This window comes from Juglans microcarpa x Juglans regia, chromosome 8S, assembly GCF_004785595.1.
Source record: "Juglans microcarpa x Juglans regia isolate MS1-56 chromosome 8S, Jm3101_v1.0, whole genome shotgun sequence".
NCBI lineage: Eukaryota > Viridiplantae > Streptophyta > Magnoliopsida > Fagales > Juglandaceae > Juglans > Juglans microcarpa x Juglans regia.
This window is the reverse complement of record NC_054609.1, coordinates 10,368,799-10,385,245: the sequence shown is the minus strand read 5'-3', so window position 1 is coordinate 10,385,245 and position 16,447 is coordinate 10,368,799. Positions and strand designations below refer to the sequence as shown.

Genomic DNA, 16,447 nt, shown 5'->3' with positions numbered 1-16,447 from the left:
GTTGATTCTAAAAAGACCAAGATGGGCTCAAAAAATACTCAAGGCTTAGTCCATGTCATCAAAGCAATTGAAAAGACTAATTAGCATGTAGAAACGTGACCAGCATGGTATGACCATTAAAGAGCGTGAATTTGTTGAGTTTCAAGGACATTAAATAGGAGAATGAACTTGGTCTTGGCTAGGTATGTTAAATACATTGAATTTAGTCATTTAGTTATTTTTGGCTACCTCTAGAAGTCCAAGAGGCCTAAAAAACGTGGGGACTTGTTTATGTTAATATCTGTGTTGCTTTTAAAGCTGTAGTTATGACTTTTCCTATTCTTGGAGGGTTGTTCCAAGTATATATATGGACATTACAAATTTTAATAGCAGATTTTGGTCTTCAAAAAATTATTATCTTTGGGAGGTCTTATGTTCCTCTTGGTTCTTAAAAGAACTCTTTGAACTTATCAAGTTAATCTTGTGGCATTCAAACACCAAACTTATCACCTTGATTCTTGAGAGATTCTTAGGATTTCTTGGTGTGGCTTTTCAATCCTTCGTACTCTTGGTTCTCATCTAGTTGGGTGACGGGTCAAGGCTCAACAAATCTTGTCTATATGATCTTGGGGTTCCAAGCCATCATTGTTATCGGGTTTCATCCCAATTGTTGGTGGAGTTCATATCATTTTGGTACCAAAGCTTTGGTTCTAAGATAAGTTTGACTATCTTTTATTTTTGTTTCTATTTCTTGTTCCTTGCTGTATAAAAAAAAAAAAAAAAAAAAAAAAAAAAAAAAAAAAAAAAAAGGTATACAAGTCCAGTAAGAAAACTTTTTCCTTTCAATCTTGTTTCTCACCTTATTCAAGTTCTTGACCCTTTTGATGAGTTTTGGTTGTTTTCTCATTTTTGAATTGCTGCTGGATTATTTTGAATTAGTTTCTTGAAGTTCGATTAAGAACTAAAGAAGACACAAAAGAGTGGAAAAAGGCAAGAGTGTGTAAGACCATAAGAGGGTAAAAAGCCGTTTAAAGTGAAAACACGAGTGCAAGTGTATCAATTCTTGAGTGAAACATGTGAGGGAGTGCTTGTGAGGATTCTTGCAGATTTTAAACATGTCCAATAATCAAGGAGAAGACACAACCGAAGAATTTTGACAACCTTTAGTTCCGAACCTCTGAATGCAAGCGATGTTAGGGGAGATGAGGCGTATGTTGAGGGCTGAATTAGAATCTATTTACGAGAGGTTGGACAGGGTAGAAGCGAGAACTCCTAGGGGCCAGCAACATGACATCCCCAATAGGCAGCAAGGTGGGCATGTTCCGTGGTGAAATGATGAGGAAGAGGCGGAGTCAGAGGAGATTGATGAGCCATATTTGAACCGAGGCAGGTTTGAGCGTGGGTATGGGAATAGAGAAGCTAGGATGGGTAGGCCTAGGAGGAATAATGATTTAAGAAACATAAAGATTAAAATCCCATCTTTTCAAGGTAAAAATGATCTTGAAGCTTATTTGGAGTGGGAAACTAAAATGGAGATGGTGTTCGATTGTCACAACTACTCAGAGATAAAGAAGGTTAAGTTGGCTGCAATTGAATTTACCGATTATGCCATTGTTTGGTGGGATCAATTACTGATTAATAGGAGGAGGAATAGAGAGCCACCTGTGGACACTTAGGAAGAGATGAAAATGCTTATGAGGAAGCGTTTTGTACCCAGTCACTATTATAGGGGATTGTATCAAAAAATGCAGAGGTTAATTCAAGGTTCTAAGAGTGTGGATGAGTATTACAGAGATGGAGGTAGCTATGATCTGAGCTAATGTAGAAGAGAACCGGAAGCCACCATGGCTAGGTTTTTGTATGGTTTGAATCGTGAGATTGCGGATATAGTCGAGATGCAGCACTATGTTGAGTTGACGGATATGGTGCATCAAGCCATAAAGGTGGAGGAACAATTCAAACGAAAGGGACTGGCTAGGAGGGGACAACCTATGGCTACCACCAGCCTGTGGAAGACAGCTCCAAAAAGGGACGAGCAGCTACAAAATAAGCCAAAATATGAACCCTCTAAGAATGCCAACTCAAAGACCGCCACTACTTTAGGTAACACCGAGGCTTCAAGTTCTAAAACACGTGATATTAAGTGTTTTAAATGTAAGGGGTGGGGACACATAGCCAGCCAGTGTGTAAACAAAAGGGTGATGGTGATAAATGCCCTAGGAGAGCTTGAGTTGGAAAATGAGGAAGTAGTAGATGATGATGACATGCCATCTTTGGAGGATGTTGATGATGAGCAAAATGCTGTGGTTGGAGATTTATTGGTAGCAAGGCGAGTTCTCAATGTGTAGGTTAAGGAAGAAGAAAGTAACAAAAGGGAGAACTTGTTTCATACTCTATGCTTTGTAAATAAAAAAGTTTGCAGTGTCATTATCGATGGAGGGAGTTGCACAAACATAGCCAGCACCTATTTGGTGGAGAAATTGGCTTTAACTACCTTGAAACATCCTCACCCTTACTGGCTTCAGTGGCTGAATGAATGTGGCGAAATCAAGGTGACAAGACAAGTGTTGGTGGCATTATCCATTGGCAAATATGAGGATGAGGTGCTTTGTGATGTGGTTCCTATGCACGCATGACATTTACTATTGGGAAGACCATGTCAGTATGATCTTAGGGTTACTCATGATGGATTCACAAATAAGTATTCTTTCACTCTTAAAGGCAACCTATTACTCTTGTGCCATTAACTCCAAAATAGGTCAGGGAGGACCAATTAAAGTTACAAAGATCAAATGAAAAAAAGGAAAAAGGAAAAAGAAAGGAAGGCCAAAATTGAAAAAAAAAGAGTTTAAAACAAAAAGAAGAGAAAAACATTGATCAGAGTGAAAAAGAAAGAGAGAGGATTTCGGCCATAATGAGAGCAAGAGAGGAAAAATTCAATTACATTGCAAAAAAAAGTGAGATCAAGAGAGCATTATTTTCACACCAACCCCTTATTGTACTCATGTACAAGGAGGCTCTTTTATGTACTAATGATCTCGTCGGTATTTTACCGAACGATATTGTTTCTCTTTTGCAGGAGTTTGAAGATGTCCTTCCCGAAGAGTTACCTTATGGTTTACCTCCAATCCGAGGGATTGAACATCAAATTGATTTCATACCTAGTGCATCAATTCCAAATCGACCTGCTTATAGGAGTAATCCTGAGGAGACCAAGGAACTTCAGAGGCAAGTAGGTGAATTATTGGAGAAGGGGTATGTGCATGAAAGCATGAGTCCTTGTGCGGTTCTGGTGCTATTAGTTCCTAAGAAGGATGGAACATGGAGGATATGTGTTGACTGCCAAGCCATCAATAACATAACGGTAAAGTATCGTCATCCCATTCCTAGATTAGATGATATGCTGGATGAATTGCATTGTTCTTGTGTCTGTACAAAAATTGATCTTAAGAGTGGATATCATCAGATTAGGATGAAAGAAGGTGATGAATGAAAAACTACTTTTAAGACTAAATATGGTTTATATGAGTGGTTAGTGATGCCTTTCGGTTTAACTAATGCTCCGAGCACATTTATGTGATTGATGAACCATGTTTTGCGAGCATTTATTGGCAGATTTGTAGTTGTGTATTTTGATTATATCCTAATCTATAGCAAAAACATAGAAGAACATGTAATGCATTGAAAATCTGTTTTGGAAATTCCAAGGAAAGAAAGGTTGTTTGCTAACCTCAAGAAGTGCACCTTTTGCACGGATAAGCTTGTGTTTCTTGGTTTTGTTGTTAGTAAGAGAGGAATTGAGGTGGACAAAGAAAAGGTGAAGGCAATCCAAGAGTGGCCAACGCCTACAACAATCAGCCAAGTGAGGAGTTTCCACGGCTTAGCTAGCTTTTTTAGACGGTTTGGCTTCATATGAAACGTGATGTGGAAAGAATCTGTGAGAAGTGTATCACATGTAAACAGGCTAAGTCTAAGTTGAAACCCCATGGTTTGTACACCCCTTTGCCAATAACTAGTGAACCTTGGACTGATATTTCTATAGATTTTGTTTTAGGTTTACCTCGGACTAAGAGGGGAGAGATTCAGTTTTTGTGGTGGTAGATAGATTTTCCAAGATAGCACACTTCATTGCATGTCATAAAACTGATGATGCATCACATATAGCTGATTTGTTCTTCAAAGAAATTGTTAGGTTACATGGTATGCCTAGGACCATTGTTTCTGATAGGGATGCAAAGCTTTTGAGTTACTTTTGGAAGACTTTGTGGAGAAAGTTGGGAACTAAGTTGTTGTTTTGTATCACTTGTCATTCACAAACAGATGGTCAAACTGAAGTAGTGAATAGAACTTTGTCTTCTCTGTTGCGTGCTATCATTAAAAAGAACTTGAAAACATGCGAAGATTGTTTGCCACATGTTGAATTTGCTTCCAATAGAAGTATACATTCTGCAACTAAGTTTTCACCATTTGAAATTGTTTATGGATTTAACCCATTGTCACCTTTGGATTTAACTTCTTTACCTATGAGTGAATGTGTGTGAACTTAGATGGCAAAAAGAAGGAAAAAATTTGTAAAGATGATTCATGAAAAGGCACAGCTGAACATTGAAAGGAGGACTAAACAATATGTCCATCAAGCCAACAAGGGACGCAAGAAGGTAGTGTTTGAACCAGGAGATTGGGTTTGGTTGCACTTAAGGAAGGACAGTTTTCCAGAGAAATGGCGTTCAAAACTCCTACCTCGAGGTAACAAACCATTTCAAGTAGTGGAATGCATCAATGATAATGCCTACAAGCTTGCATGGTCTGACCATTAAAGGGCATGAATTTATTGAGTTTCAAGGATATTAAATAGGAGAATAAACTTGGTCTTGGCTAGGTATGTTAAATACATTGAATTTAGTCATTAAGTTATTTTTTGCTGCCTCTAGAAGTCCAAAAGGCCTAAAAAACGTGGGGACTTGTTTATGTTAATATCTGTGTTGCTTTTAAAGCTATAGTTATGACTTTTCCTATTCTTGGAGGGTTGTTCCAAGTATATAGATGGACATTACAAATTTTAATAGCATATTTTGGTCTTCAGAAAATTATTATCTTTGCGTGGTCTTGTGTTCCTCTTGGTTCTTAAAAGAACTCTTTGAACTTATCAAGTTAATATTGTGGCGTTCAAACACCAAACTTATCACCTTGATTCTTGAGAGATTCTTAAGATTTCTTGGTGTGGTGTTTCAATCCTTCGTAGTCTTGGTTCCAAGCCATCATTATTATCAGGTTTCATCACAATTGTTGGTGGAGTTCATATCATTTCTTGGGTGAGTTTTCAAATTGATTGTGGGTTCAAGAAATTCCATTCACAAGGGTTCATATCAATGGACAGTAGACACGACGGACGAACAAGCACCGGAGACCTCGACGAAGTGAAAGCCCAGGGGGGGCGGCGAAGGGTCAGGCGGGAAGCCCAGAGGTGCCCACAGTGTCGAAGCACGATTAGGGAAGACAACCCAGTGTGAGAAATCCGCACCATTGCGGGGGGGACACGCCAGAAAAGGCCCCCACTTCATTGACACAAAAGACCCATGCCCGCAGGGCCTGTTACAAGGAAGCATCCACGGCTGAGAGGACAGCCACTGGGATGAGGAGGTACGCAAGAGGGGGCATCATAACATTTAGTGAAAAAGACTAGGAAGGCATCCTCCACCCTCATGACGATGCCCTATGGTCACTGTGCAAATCGCCAACTTCACGACACGAAGGGTCTTGATCAACAATGATAGTTCAGCAGACATCTTGTTCTGGTAAACGTTCGTCAGAATGGGAATCAACCCTGACCGTCTACGACCGATGCTGATGCCACTTAAAGGTTTTACGGGAGACAACATCTAGCCAGTGGGAGCCATCACCTTGTCCATCCTAGCCGAGAAGGCCTCCAGAACCTCAGCCACAATGGCCGACTTCCTGGTGGTAAAGCCCCCCTTCTCGTACAACGCAATATTGGGCCGACCAACCTTGAAAAGTCTGAAGGAGGTGACATCCACCTACCACCTCAAGATGAAGTTTCCCACAAAATCAGGGGCAGGTGAAGTCCAAGGTGAGCAGGTATTGGCCTGGGAGTGTTATGCGCGAGAGTTCCGACACAGGGCTAGGACAATAGGGCAATTGAAGAAGAAGAGGTGACCATAGAACCTCCCCTCAACCTTGACAAACTGGGATGAAGAGTTCTGAGATGAACAAACCTTATGGTAGGCAGAGCATAATGAGCCCCTAGAGTTGGTTACTGTGGAGCATCTCGAGCTCGCCCGCACAACCAGTCGAATACAAGTCCCTAGACTTGTTGACTTTCGTGACCATCAAGCCAAGTCCCTAAACTCGCCACGATGCATTGATCTGGTTAGACCATCCCGACCTCGCCCACACGGCCAGTCAGACACAAATCCCTAAACTTGCCGACTTTCGTGACCATCAAGCCGAGTCCATAGACTCGCCACAATGCATTGGCCAGGCTAGAGTATCCCAAGCTCCCCTATAAGGCTAGCAAGACACAAGTCCCCAGACTTGCCAACCTTCGTGACCGTCAAGCCGAGTTTCTAGACTCACCACAATGCATTGGCCTGACTGGAGCATCCCGAGCTTGCCCACATGGCCAGTCTAACACAAGTTCTTTGACTTTCAGACCTTCGTGACCAAGAAGCCGAGTCTCCAAACTTGCCTCGAGGTTGTGGTAGGGCCCGGACTTCTTAAAAAAAAAAGACGAGAAAGGGAAATACATAAAGATAAGAGAAGACACACAGGCAAGATGCACAAATTCCATATATATATAAATGTGTTACGTTAGCAGCCTTGTTAGGCTCAAAGAAGATAAAAAAAGATAAAAAAAGGAAGAAAAGAAGAAAAGTCTAAGAGAAGTGCAACTATCAAGGCAAAGCAGGGGCATCAAGAAAGGCTTGTGGCATATCGTCTTTCTCAAGGGTCTTAACAAATGCGAATGCTCAGGGGTCGAGTTCTAGGGAAGCCAGGTTTAGAGGTTGGGATCAGTCATGGGGTGCTCTCGCATATAATCCCTTAGCCGCTCGAGACCCTCCTTGTAGCCATATCCCCAGGTCTCATCCCAAACAGCTCTAGCACCCTTAAGCTGAGACATGACTATTCCCTAGTAGGTGGGACTAGCCGCTCGGCTAGATTCCATGGCCGAGATGCTAACATCTTGAGCCAGGATGGTGTTGGTCGCATCGACCAACCACATTTCCATAGAGTGGACTTGGGCCTCAAGCAACTGCATAAGGGCTTTTTGGCAACGGACCGATAGGGTCAGCTTAAAGTGTTTGGACAGCAAGTGTGAGCATCGCCCGGTATCCAAAGCACGTTGCTTAAGCAGCAGGTCCCTTTCTTCCCAGAGCTCTAGGAGCCCTCTCCATACCAACTCCAATTCCTCCTCTCACCTCTACAAGTAGGGCTTTAAATGAACCAGCTTGTTCGATAGCCCGCTCAATTAAAATCGAATCAAACTCGACTCATGAAAGAAAAAAAAACTAATTCATGAAAGCAGATACCCGTTCAATTTGTAAATGACACATACCCGACAGACTCGACTCGACTCGGCTAAGGCTCGTTAAGGCCCGCTCGTTTATGCTCGAGTCAACTCGTTAGCTCGACTCGATTAAAACTCATTCATATATTGATAAATATATACATACACATATGTATATATATATATATGTATTACTTAATAATATAAGAATGGGATGGCCACCTAAGATGCCATCCCATCCGAATCCACCGTAGCAACGCGACATCAAGGAATCTCAAGGACTGTCAACTCTAGTATGTCATAAGTTCTCCTTAGCCCCCGAAGGTTAGCAGCAGAGACTATGGACTCCTAGCTCTACCCATCGAAGTACAGGCGCCGAGCATCGAAAGTTTCTTTAAGGGCCATTAGAGAAGAGGGAAAGGGAAAGGGTGAAATAGAGAATGGGAAGAGGAGAATCAAAGCAAGAGGAGACAGGCCCGGAGAAAAACGCAGAAGGATGAGAGGCAAAAGTGGAAGGAAGTGAGAAAAGGAGGGACCTTAAATAGAGAAGGACGTAACGGTTGGCATTCTGCAGATAACGAAACGACCCCAAGCCAGAAACCCAATGGTCAAGTCTCGGTAAACATGTGGAGTGGCATCGTGGAACCCAATTGATGCAAACCCATGAAAGCATAAAGAACAAGTGATGGGTGCGTGGGAAGCACGGTTCAATCCCCAGACCAGTGCGTGGGCAGACTTCCCCTTCTCCCAAACCGTCGGATAACGAAGAGGCAGGAGGAACCCGAGGCACCATCAAGTCATTAATGATGCAACCGAAAGTTTGGAGCTTGGAAGCACTAGAAGATCAAGTATCTAACTTTTTTCGGAGTTGTATGTGTGCTTAATCTTCCCTTTTCTATTGCAACTATAGAACAAGCATTTTCCGTTATGAATATTCTCAAAATTAGGCTTTGCAATAAAATTTAAGATGAATTTCTTGTTGATACTTTGATGATATTTATCGAAAGAGAAATTGCTGCGAAATTTATATCAGTCATAGATGATTTTCTGGATATAAAACAGCGTCAGGTTCCTTTTTGATAGGTGATTGAGTGGAAATGTAAAGTACATTCCTTTAAGGAGTGGTAAAATAGATTTGCCAAATTTATGTTATAGATAACTTTTTTTATTTTCTTTGAGAAGTGTATTTTAGGCTTTGACTTTTGGATCTCTGTTATGACCTCTTGGTTTTTTATTTTTTATTTTTTGAATACTTTTAACCACCCAGGAATTTAAAGATGTTAATACAATATTTCCCCGTAAAGTGCATTTTAAATATCTAATTATTTGACTAAAATGTTAAAATGTGAATAAAAATCTTAGGAATTAATTTATATTTTTGAATTTAGTTTATATTTACTTTAGGATACTCCTAAATACATTTTTATGTTTAATTTCAAAATCCATAAAAGATAGTTATAGCCCAGACAAATTCAAAGCAATTTTTGAATTGGAATAAATTCAAGAGTTTTCAACGAGTCATGACTTTTGAATTGAACAAAACTTTCAAGTAATGAGGACTCTTCATTTTCAACGTGGGCTAACTTTCAATATGGATAGATGTGTAGACTTTCAACAAAGCAAAGATGCTTCAACATGAGAAGACTTCAACGTTGAGATAACTTTTCAAAATATCAAATAAATGATAACTTAAAATAATGTGGGTTTGAGAGTAATTTAGATCAAGAGAAGAAGAAACAAATCACAAAACAAAATTGCAAGAAGTCCAAGTCCAAAACGGGCTAGGAGATAGTCTGAACATATGTTAGTATTTTGATCATAACTTTTCACTCACATATCCAATTGATGTAATTCTTGATGCGTTGAAAAGTTATCTTAAAGGGTTAAAAATTCGTAAGGATATCCAAATTCTGACTCCTAAAGCACGTACACGGCTGCCAATAAAGTCCTAAAAGTTAGGTCTTTTTTTATGTGGGAATTAGGAAAACGTTAGGGTTTCTTTTATACCCTAGAGAAGCATATCATTAGGAGAGTTTTGAAGGGAGGAAGCACAGTTCTGGAGAAGATAAAAATATCATTTTTATGTTTTAGTTCTTCTATGGAGAACTAAATATTGAGTAAAGCCTATGGTAGAAATTGATTGGTGAAAATACTTTGACTTTATTTCAATTTATAAATTAAGTTTTATCGTTTAAGATTCTAGGATTGAATTCTCTATTTGTTTTGGATATTATAAGTTTGAGACAATTATATTAAATCTTGTTATGGTTTGTTGAGTTATAGAATTATGAATATATGATTATGACTTAAACAGGTTTTTCATGCCATTGATGTAATCTTTTATTACACTATTGTTTGTGAACATAGTGTCATCTTTAGATCTGATATTCATTTTTATATATGAAAACCGGGATTTGTAAAGGGAGAATAGATTTTAGAATTAAATTTGAGAAAGTAGATGAATATAATGTCATATCTTCAAATTAAGAATTTGGTGCTATAATTCTTAATTGTGTATATCGTTTGAATTGAAAAATTCATAGTATTGGATCCGGTTAATGGAATCCCGAAACTTTTTTTATCCATGCCCTAATCTCATTTTATTTGCATGCTTTAGGTAGAATTTTCATATTCTTGTAATACTATAACTTAATCTTTTCCCTTAAGCTTGCATCTTATAGTGTTTCTTCCGACTCCCTGTAGATCGACATCCTGAACTATACTATACCACCGCGAAATAATTGGGGTGTAATCAGAGTTCATTAATAAAATTATAGAATTTTTTTTTTTAATAATGCTAAGGAGAAGTTCCAAATGTATAAGCATTGTGCAAGCCTGTTGTAAAAAAAATTAGACCCTACTAAGAAAAAGTGAATTTTTTTTTCACACTTTTTCACGATAAAGTACACATTTTTATAAAATGCAAATCATTTAAAACTTGTATATATCATTCCTCAATGTTGCATTTGGTTTCGTCCCTCGCCTCGATGGTGCACATGTAGGTGCGGGTAAGAGCGTTGAAGGACTTGTCTGCCTCCTCGGTCAGCTCCATCATCCTCAAATAAAATGACTGATGGCACATTGTGAACAATAAAAGACCCAAACCAATTCATGAACTTGAAACGTTGATATATCTAATGAAATTTATTTGACAGATTCAAAAGTACCGTTTACACTACATCTAAAAGAGAGAACAAGTTTTAAAATCTAGATTTTAATTAGACACGGGAACAAGGCTAGCAAGGGAACTAGAAGCATCCATGCAGGCTAAAATAATTTTGATAACCAAGAGAGAACGTGTAATTTATTAGTCATATCATCCGTGCTTCGTCTGAATAGCACTGGGCAAAATGCTCTTCTAAACTTCAAGAGGGTTACATATGCAAAAAGACAAGCGTATGCGTGTTTGAACTTCAAAATATGCTGAAGTTTGAACCAGGAACTCAAGATAAAGCTTGGGACATTAAAATTCAACTCTTACCTGATCAAGTAAATCTCAAACATGAACTCTTGAGCCAAACTTAGCTCATCTTGCAGGCCTACCTCAACATATCATGTAAATCAAAGCCAAGACTCGAAGTAAAGAGATGGCACATGGTATAATCTAAGCTTAATGCAGAAACGTACACAAATATCCTATGAATACAAGAATTCAAGGAAGCACATGATGTCTTTCCATAGTGGCATGGGGAGAATGGTTCCCTACCAGTATGATAAATAGCCTAATTTTTAATCATTTTAACGGCACATTTGCGACCTACACATTACATTCAAGGTAGGTTTCCTAAGACTAGGAATACAAGACTAAGAATTAAACCGACCTACTACAGCATTAGCAGTCAACTATAGAAGCATACAGCTACCATCAAGGACGGGCTCTCTTGTTGCTGCAGGATGGGCATTTATACTGCTTGATATGCTCAGCCCTTGCCGGGGTGATCTTAACACACTTTCCATGGAACCACTTCTCACAGATGTCGCAGCAAATCCAAAACTCATCAGCCGCATAATTCTCTCCACAAGCCCCGCACAATGTCTCCCCATGCTCCTCGCCATCTTCCTCTTCCAAACCTTCCTCGTACTCATCCTTTGACTGCATTTCCTTTGGATACTTGGCCTGAGATTCAGAACCCTGCTGCATGTGCCAACCCAACAACAGAATATATAACTGAACAGGAAGATCGCATGGTAATTACATCCCAAGATAGATTGCAAGCTAATTGCTCTGAAGCACAGAATCTCAGATAGAAATAATTTAATTTCCCTTTCCATATCTAAGCAAGCATGTTAACTACTGGATGGTAACCAGACAGAATTATCTCTTGCAAGGTTAACAACATAAAGTGTTGATATTCCAAAATTTTAAGGAGGTGCTCATAATTTTCCAAGGGTGAGATAACACCATGAGTAGGTGTCAACAAAATTTTCCAATGAAAGCAAACTATCAAATTGAAAATAAGGCAAGTAGAAGTTGTTTTAAACCTTAGAGTTCGATTTGGATTTGTTGCTGCTGTGATTTGAAACAGATGACTTCTCCTTCGTTTGTTTCTTGGCTGTCCCTGTCACAACCTCAAATATTGTCGGAAGTTCGTTTATCATATTAAAAAGACGTTTCCTGCAGCACAAATAACAAGAAGCCATGATTAAGAAATACTGAAAATAAAGTACACGCAACAGTTTGAAAAATTCAGAGCAAACCAATGTTAGCAAGACTAAGCCCCTCATCCTGGAGCCTATAGTTATTTATAAGACCAGTCCCTCTTTCCTGGCCTTCAACCTTGATGAAATATACTATTCCTGTCAACATAATAGAACTGCTGCAAACATGACTAGAGATTCATTAAATGGAATCTAGACATCGATTTTCTTTATAGCTAACGTCAAATGAAAAGAAAAGGGGATAAAAACATTCCATCCACTTTTTCAGCAAACATAAGGTTTTTCTCTCATAAGATATATGGAGGTTATAATATCGTGCACATGATTTAGAGAGTAAAGGACGTGAAGGATTTTGGCCTCGTTTGGATGTTGAGATGAGATAAGAAATTTGTGAATAGTAGTAAAATGGTTTGAATTAAGATGTTTTATTGGGTTTTGGGAAAGGAGAAAAAATTATGAATAAAAATATTATAAACTTAAAATATTATTAGAATATAATTTTTTAATATAATTTTGTTTACGGTTTTGAAAAAGTTAAATTGTTTTTTGTATTTTGTTTAGAATTTTGGAAAAATTATAATGATTAGATAAAAAAGTTGAAGATTTGAAATTGAAAAGTGTGTTTGTGGTGTTTGGATGTTGACATGACATGGAATGAGATGAGATGAGACCGGTGTTTCGGATTTCGTACCGTACCAACCGGTACGGCTGAAATTTTTCATACCGGCCTCGTACTGGCCCAAATACCTATAGTACCGGCCGTACCGGCCTCAATTTCGGCATGTACCAGCCTATATTTCGGCCTGTTTTTTTTTTTTTTTTTTTCGTTTTTTCAAACTACAAGTTTATTTTTTAATCCCCAATTCAGACTAGACTATTTATAATTTATATATATATGTATTTATATATAATTTATTTATATATAGACTATTATTTTAGAATATAATTTTTATATATATTTATATATCGACTATCCCGAAACGTTATCCCGAAACGCTATCCCGAAACGGTACCGGTACCGAAATATTTCGTTCCAGTACCTTGACCGATACGACGTCCGGTACGGTATTCAAAACATTGGATGAGACTATCTTGCAATCCAAACGGGGCCTAAAGAAAAGGGAAAAAAAAAAAAGCGTCTTCATACTCAAGCATATAGATAACAAGGATAGGTCCCAATGACCTGAAAAAGAAACCAAACCAGCCATACACACATTTGCAATTTCCAAGTGCCAACTACCTTTCCCAGAAAAATATAAGATCGAAGTTTAACACCATAGATCTTCTTAACAGTTATTGCAGTTTTTAAGGGCAAGAACTTTGGGATTAAAAAAAAAATTATCAACCATGTTTAATAAAAAAGTGGAAGAACAACGAACCACATTCAATCTGTTCCAGCCAGCGGTGACTAATCTTTCATGGAAATAACCTAAAAGCCAGCCATTGAAGTGTTTGAGGAATAAAACATGGTCTTTTTTCTTCTTGTCCAATTATACCATTTCAGATTTGTAAAGCAAAGATGTTAAGGCTAGAATGATTTTCCACTCTTTACATGTCCTACATCAACATAGTCTTTATTTTCCCATTATCTGTTTGTGGAGAGAATACATCATACAATTTAACAAGTAAGATCTCAGTGAAACATAAAGCAACAGCTAAAACAAGCAATAAAACTAGGACTAAATAGTATAAGGCAAAACATTGAATCAAATTAGAGACAGACATTTTTTATTGTAAGAAAATTTTATTAATAAGAGCTACCAAAGAACACCAGAGTATGCATTAGAAACACCTAGTTCAAAAAGCTAAAAATATTTTTAAAAAATCCAAAAGACTTATTATGGACAAGTTTATAGCTGTTGCCATCCAACAAACATTTTTATTTTTGGTAGCTGATTTGGGGAGTGAATAGAAGGTTAGAACAAGGTTTCAAGCTCCTTGGGAGACTGACTACAGGCCAGGGTCACAAAAACATCAGCTTTAACTTCTGAATTGAATATCTGAATTTATCGATGTATTTCAAATGCTTTATAGCAGTCAATCCGTGCATCCAAAAGAGGATGAAAAGAAATGCATACCTATCAGCTTTATCAAATCCAAACCTAGCACCAAAATAAAAGGCTACGGCCAGTAACCAAGCATCACTGTGGACAGCAACCAAGGATAACCAGTCCTTCTCTTGCATCCCATCTCTGGCAAAGTTAATACCCAATGCAGGCTCTGGAAGCTCCGGAGGCACCTCCTCAGCAGGTAAATTGACTTCCCACTGCTCACTGGGAAATCCATAAAGGCAAAGATTTTCTTTCTCTGTATAAAGAAAACTTATATCTATCAACTTAATTTCACAGGAGAAAGACTGAATTTGTTGCACGCTATAGTATATGGCACAGTGAAATATTGGAACTGGAAGCTTATATTTCTTGCTGTGAAAGGCAAACAATATTCCCCTGAATAGAGGATATCCAATTATCATTATTATCCCTATCCCATTCATATGTTTTCCAATATGAGTCAGAAGTTTTATCCCTTTTTATTCTATTCAACTTCATTAAATTCTCCTATTCAAACCTGCGTTGGATAACTCAAATGATATTTGTATAAAATTACTCGTTGATAATATAAAGAGTTTTGATCAACTCAAAGTTCTGCATCTTAAGCAATAAACATATAAGTAAATAAAAATGATACTGTTATAAGAAAAATATAGAGGCTTGCATGAATGCATTTTGAAACCGGTAGAAGAATAGCAGTCTAAATTCAATGATCAAACAAATAAAATAATTTTACACAATGTATTAGCATCAACAAGCACAAGTACATAACTCTTACAACTGATAAAGTAGAGGGATAGATACACAACTAGGCAAATCCACATGCAAAACAGATTCCTTAGTACTGCTTCCCAAAATGAAAATACTACAATGAAACAATCCAATCCAAACAAATGGAAATCATGAAATAAACTAGAGTTTAAATATAGATAAGCACAATTCATAAACATATTAATTTCTAGCTTTCTTTTACAAGAGCAAAGTCAAGATCAGGGAATTCGCCATCACAATGAATTTGTGGTATAAAATCAAAATTTGAGTAAAAATAACTAGAAAACAGCAAACTCAGAAGCTCCACCAGTGAATATACAGAAACTACGTCATGGCTTTAATCTAAAAGTACATAGGCAGAATATATGACAAGAATTAAAGTCGCATATGATCAAAGTTCACAGTCACAGGGCCCTACTTCATTTTATTTTCCTACAATTTCTTAGCAACCAAGCAGAGCATAAACTAAAATCATAGAATTCCGCGTAAAAAAATAAATTAAAAGATAAGCATCCTAACCAGGATCACACTGCTGATAAAACTCTTCAACTTCTGCAACCACGTAACAAAATACCAACAAAAAAAACATATTCAAACTTTTAAGAAAAAATTTGATAAATTAGAAACGAGAGAGAGAGAGAGAGAGAGAGAGAGAGAGAGAATTAAAGAAATAAAAGAGAAGATCAAAGAAAATAAAGTACCGGTGGTGAGGGCTTTAATCATGCCAGCTCTGCGGCCCTTGAAATCCCTAAAGACCTCCTCGACCGTACGCGGGTTGTACGCTGCACCACCATCCATGCCGCTTCTATGACACTTTCTACCGGTTGGGAAGAGAGTGAGAGAAGACTCGGAGACACAGTTTTGTTTTCCAGAGGAAGTGAAGGGAAGATCGAAAACCAAAGAGCCAGAGACAGAGAGTGTGGTGTCTCAGAGAGAGAGAGAGAGAGAGAGAGACAGAGAGAAGAGAGAATAAAAGGAGGGAAAGATGGGAAAATATTTGAGCTCAGAGGGAGAGAGGGAGAGTCTGCGGATTTGAATCGGACTGAAAGAATCCAAGTAAACCGGATTTAATAAGATGGATACGAGTCCGAGAAAACCGGATGAGATTTTTGGCTCGTGTTTATTAAATTAGAAATTATTCACATCAGCCTGAAGCTGCAGCACATCCATGTGTTAAGTTAAAAAAAAAAAAATATCATATACGTAGTGTGTAGAGAGTGCGGCTATGCATCAGCCGCACTCTTATTAAATTAAGTCCGGATGATGTCTTATGAATTAATAAGTGGTTTGGATTCAGAGATGAGTTAAGATAATTTGTGAATAGTAGAATAAAAATTGAATTATTTATTATATTTTATGTGAGAATTTGGAAAAGTTATTTTAAGATTTGAAAAAGTTGAATTGTTTATTATATTTTGTGTGAGAATTTGGAAAAATTGTAATAATGAGATGAGATGAGATG

The 16,447-nt window shown here is 37.9% G+C and overlaps 1 protein-coding gene and 1 long non-coding RNA gene across 4 annotated transcripts; one reads left to right on the top strand and one right to left on the bottom strand.

The window, feature by feature from the left end:
- Positions 1-271: 271 nt before the first annotated feature.
- LOC121244843 lies at positions 272-15,611 on the top strand. Its single transcript, XR_005936497.1, has 3 exons — positions 272-284; positions 1,774-1,779; positions 15,367-15,611. It is a non-coding gene; the product is annotated as an uncharacterized LOC121244843 (long non-coding RNA).
- On the bottom strand, positions 11,079-16,021 carry LOC121244842 (PHD finger protein ALFIN-LIKE 4). 3 transcript variants are annotated; one of them, XM_041143061.1, is made up of 5 exons: positions 15,687-16,020; positions 15,505-15,537; positions 14,242-14,470; positions 11,987-12,119; positions 11,079-11,639 (listed from the first exon to the last, which is right to left on the bottom strand). In XM_041143061.1, exons 1-5 carry the CDS (start codon positions 15,781-15,783, stop codon positions 11,370-11,372), a joined length of 762 nt encoding a protein of 253 aa, XP_040998995.1. In that variant the 5' UTR covers positions 15,784-16,020; the 3' UTR covers positions 11,079-11,369. The 3 variants fall into 3 exon arrangements, with proteins under 3 accessions (XP_040998995.1, XP_040998997.1, XP_040998996.1); XM_041143063.1 differs by having other exon boundaries at positions 15,756-16,020; XM_041143062.1 differs by lacking the exon at positions 15,505-15,537 and having other exon boundaries at positions 15,687-16,021.
- Positions 16,022-16,447: the final 426 nt, after the last annotated feature.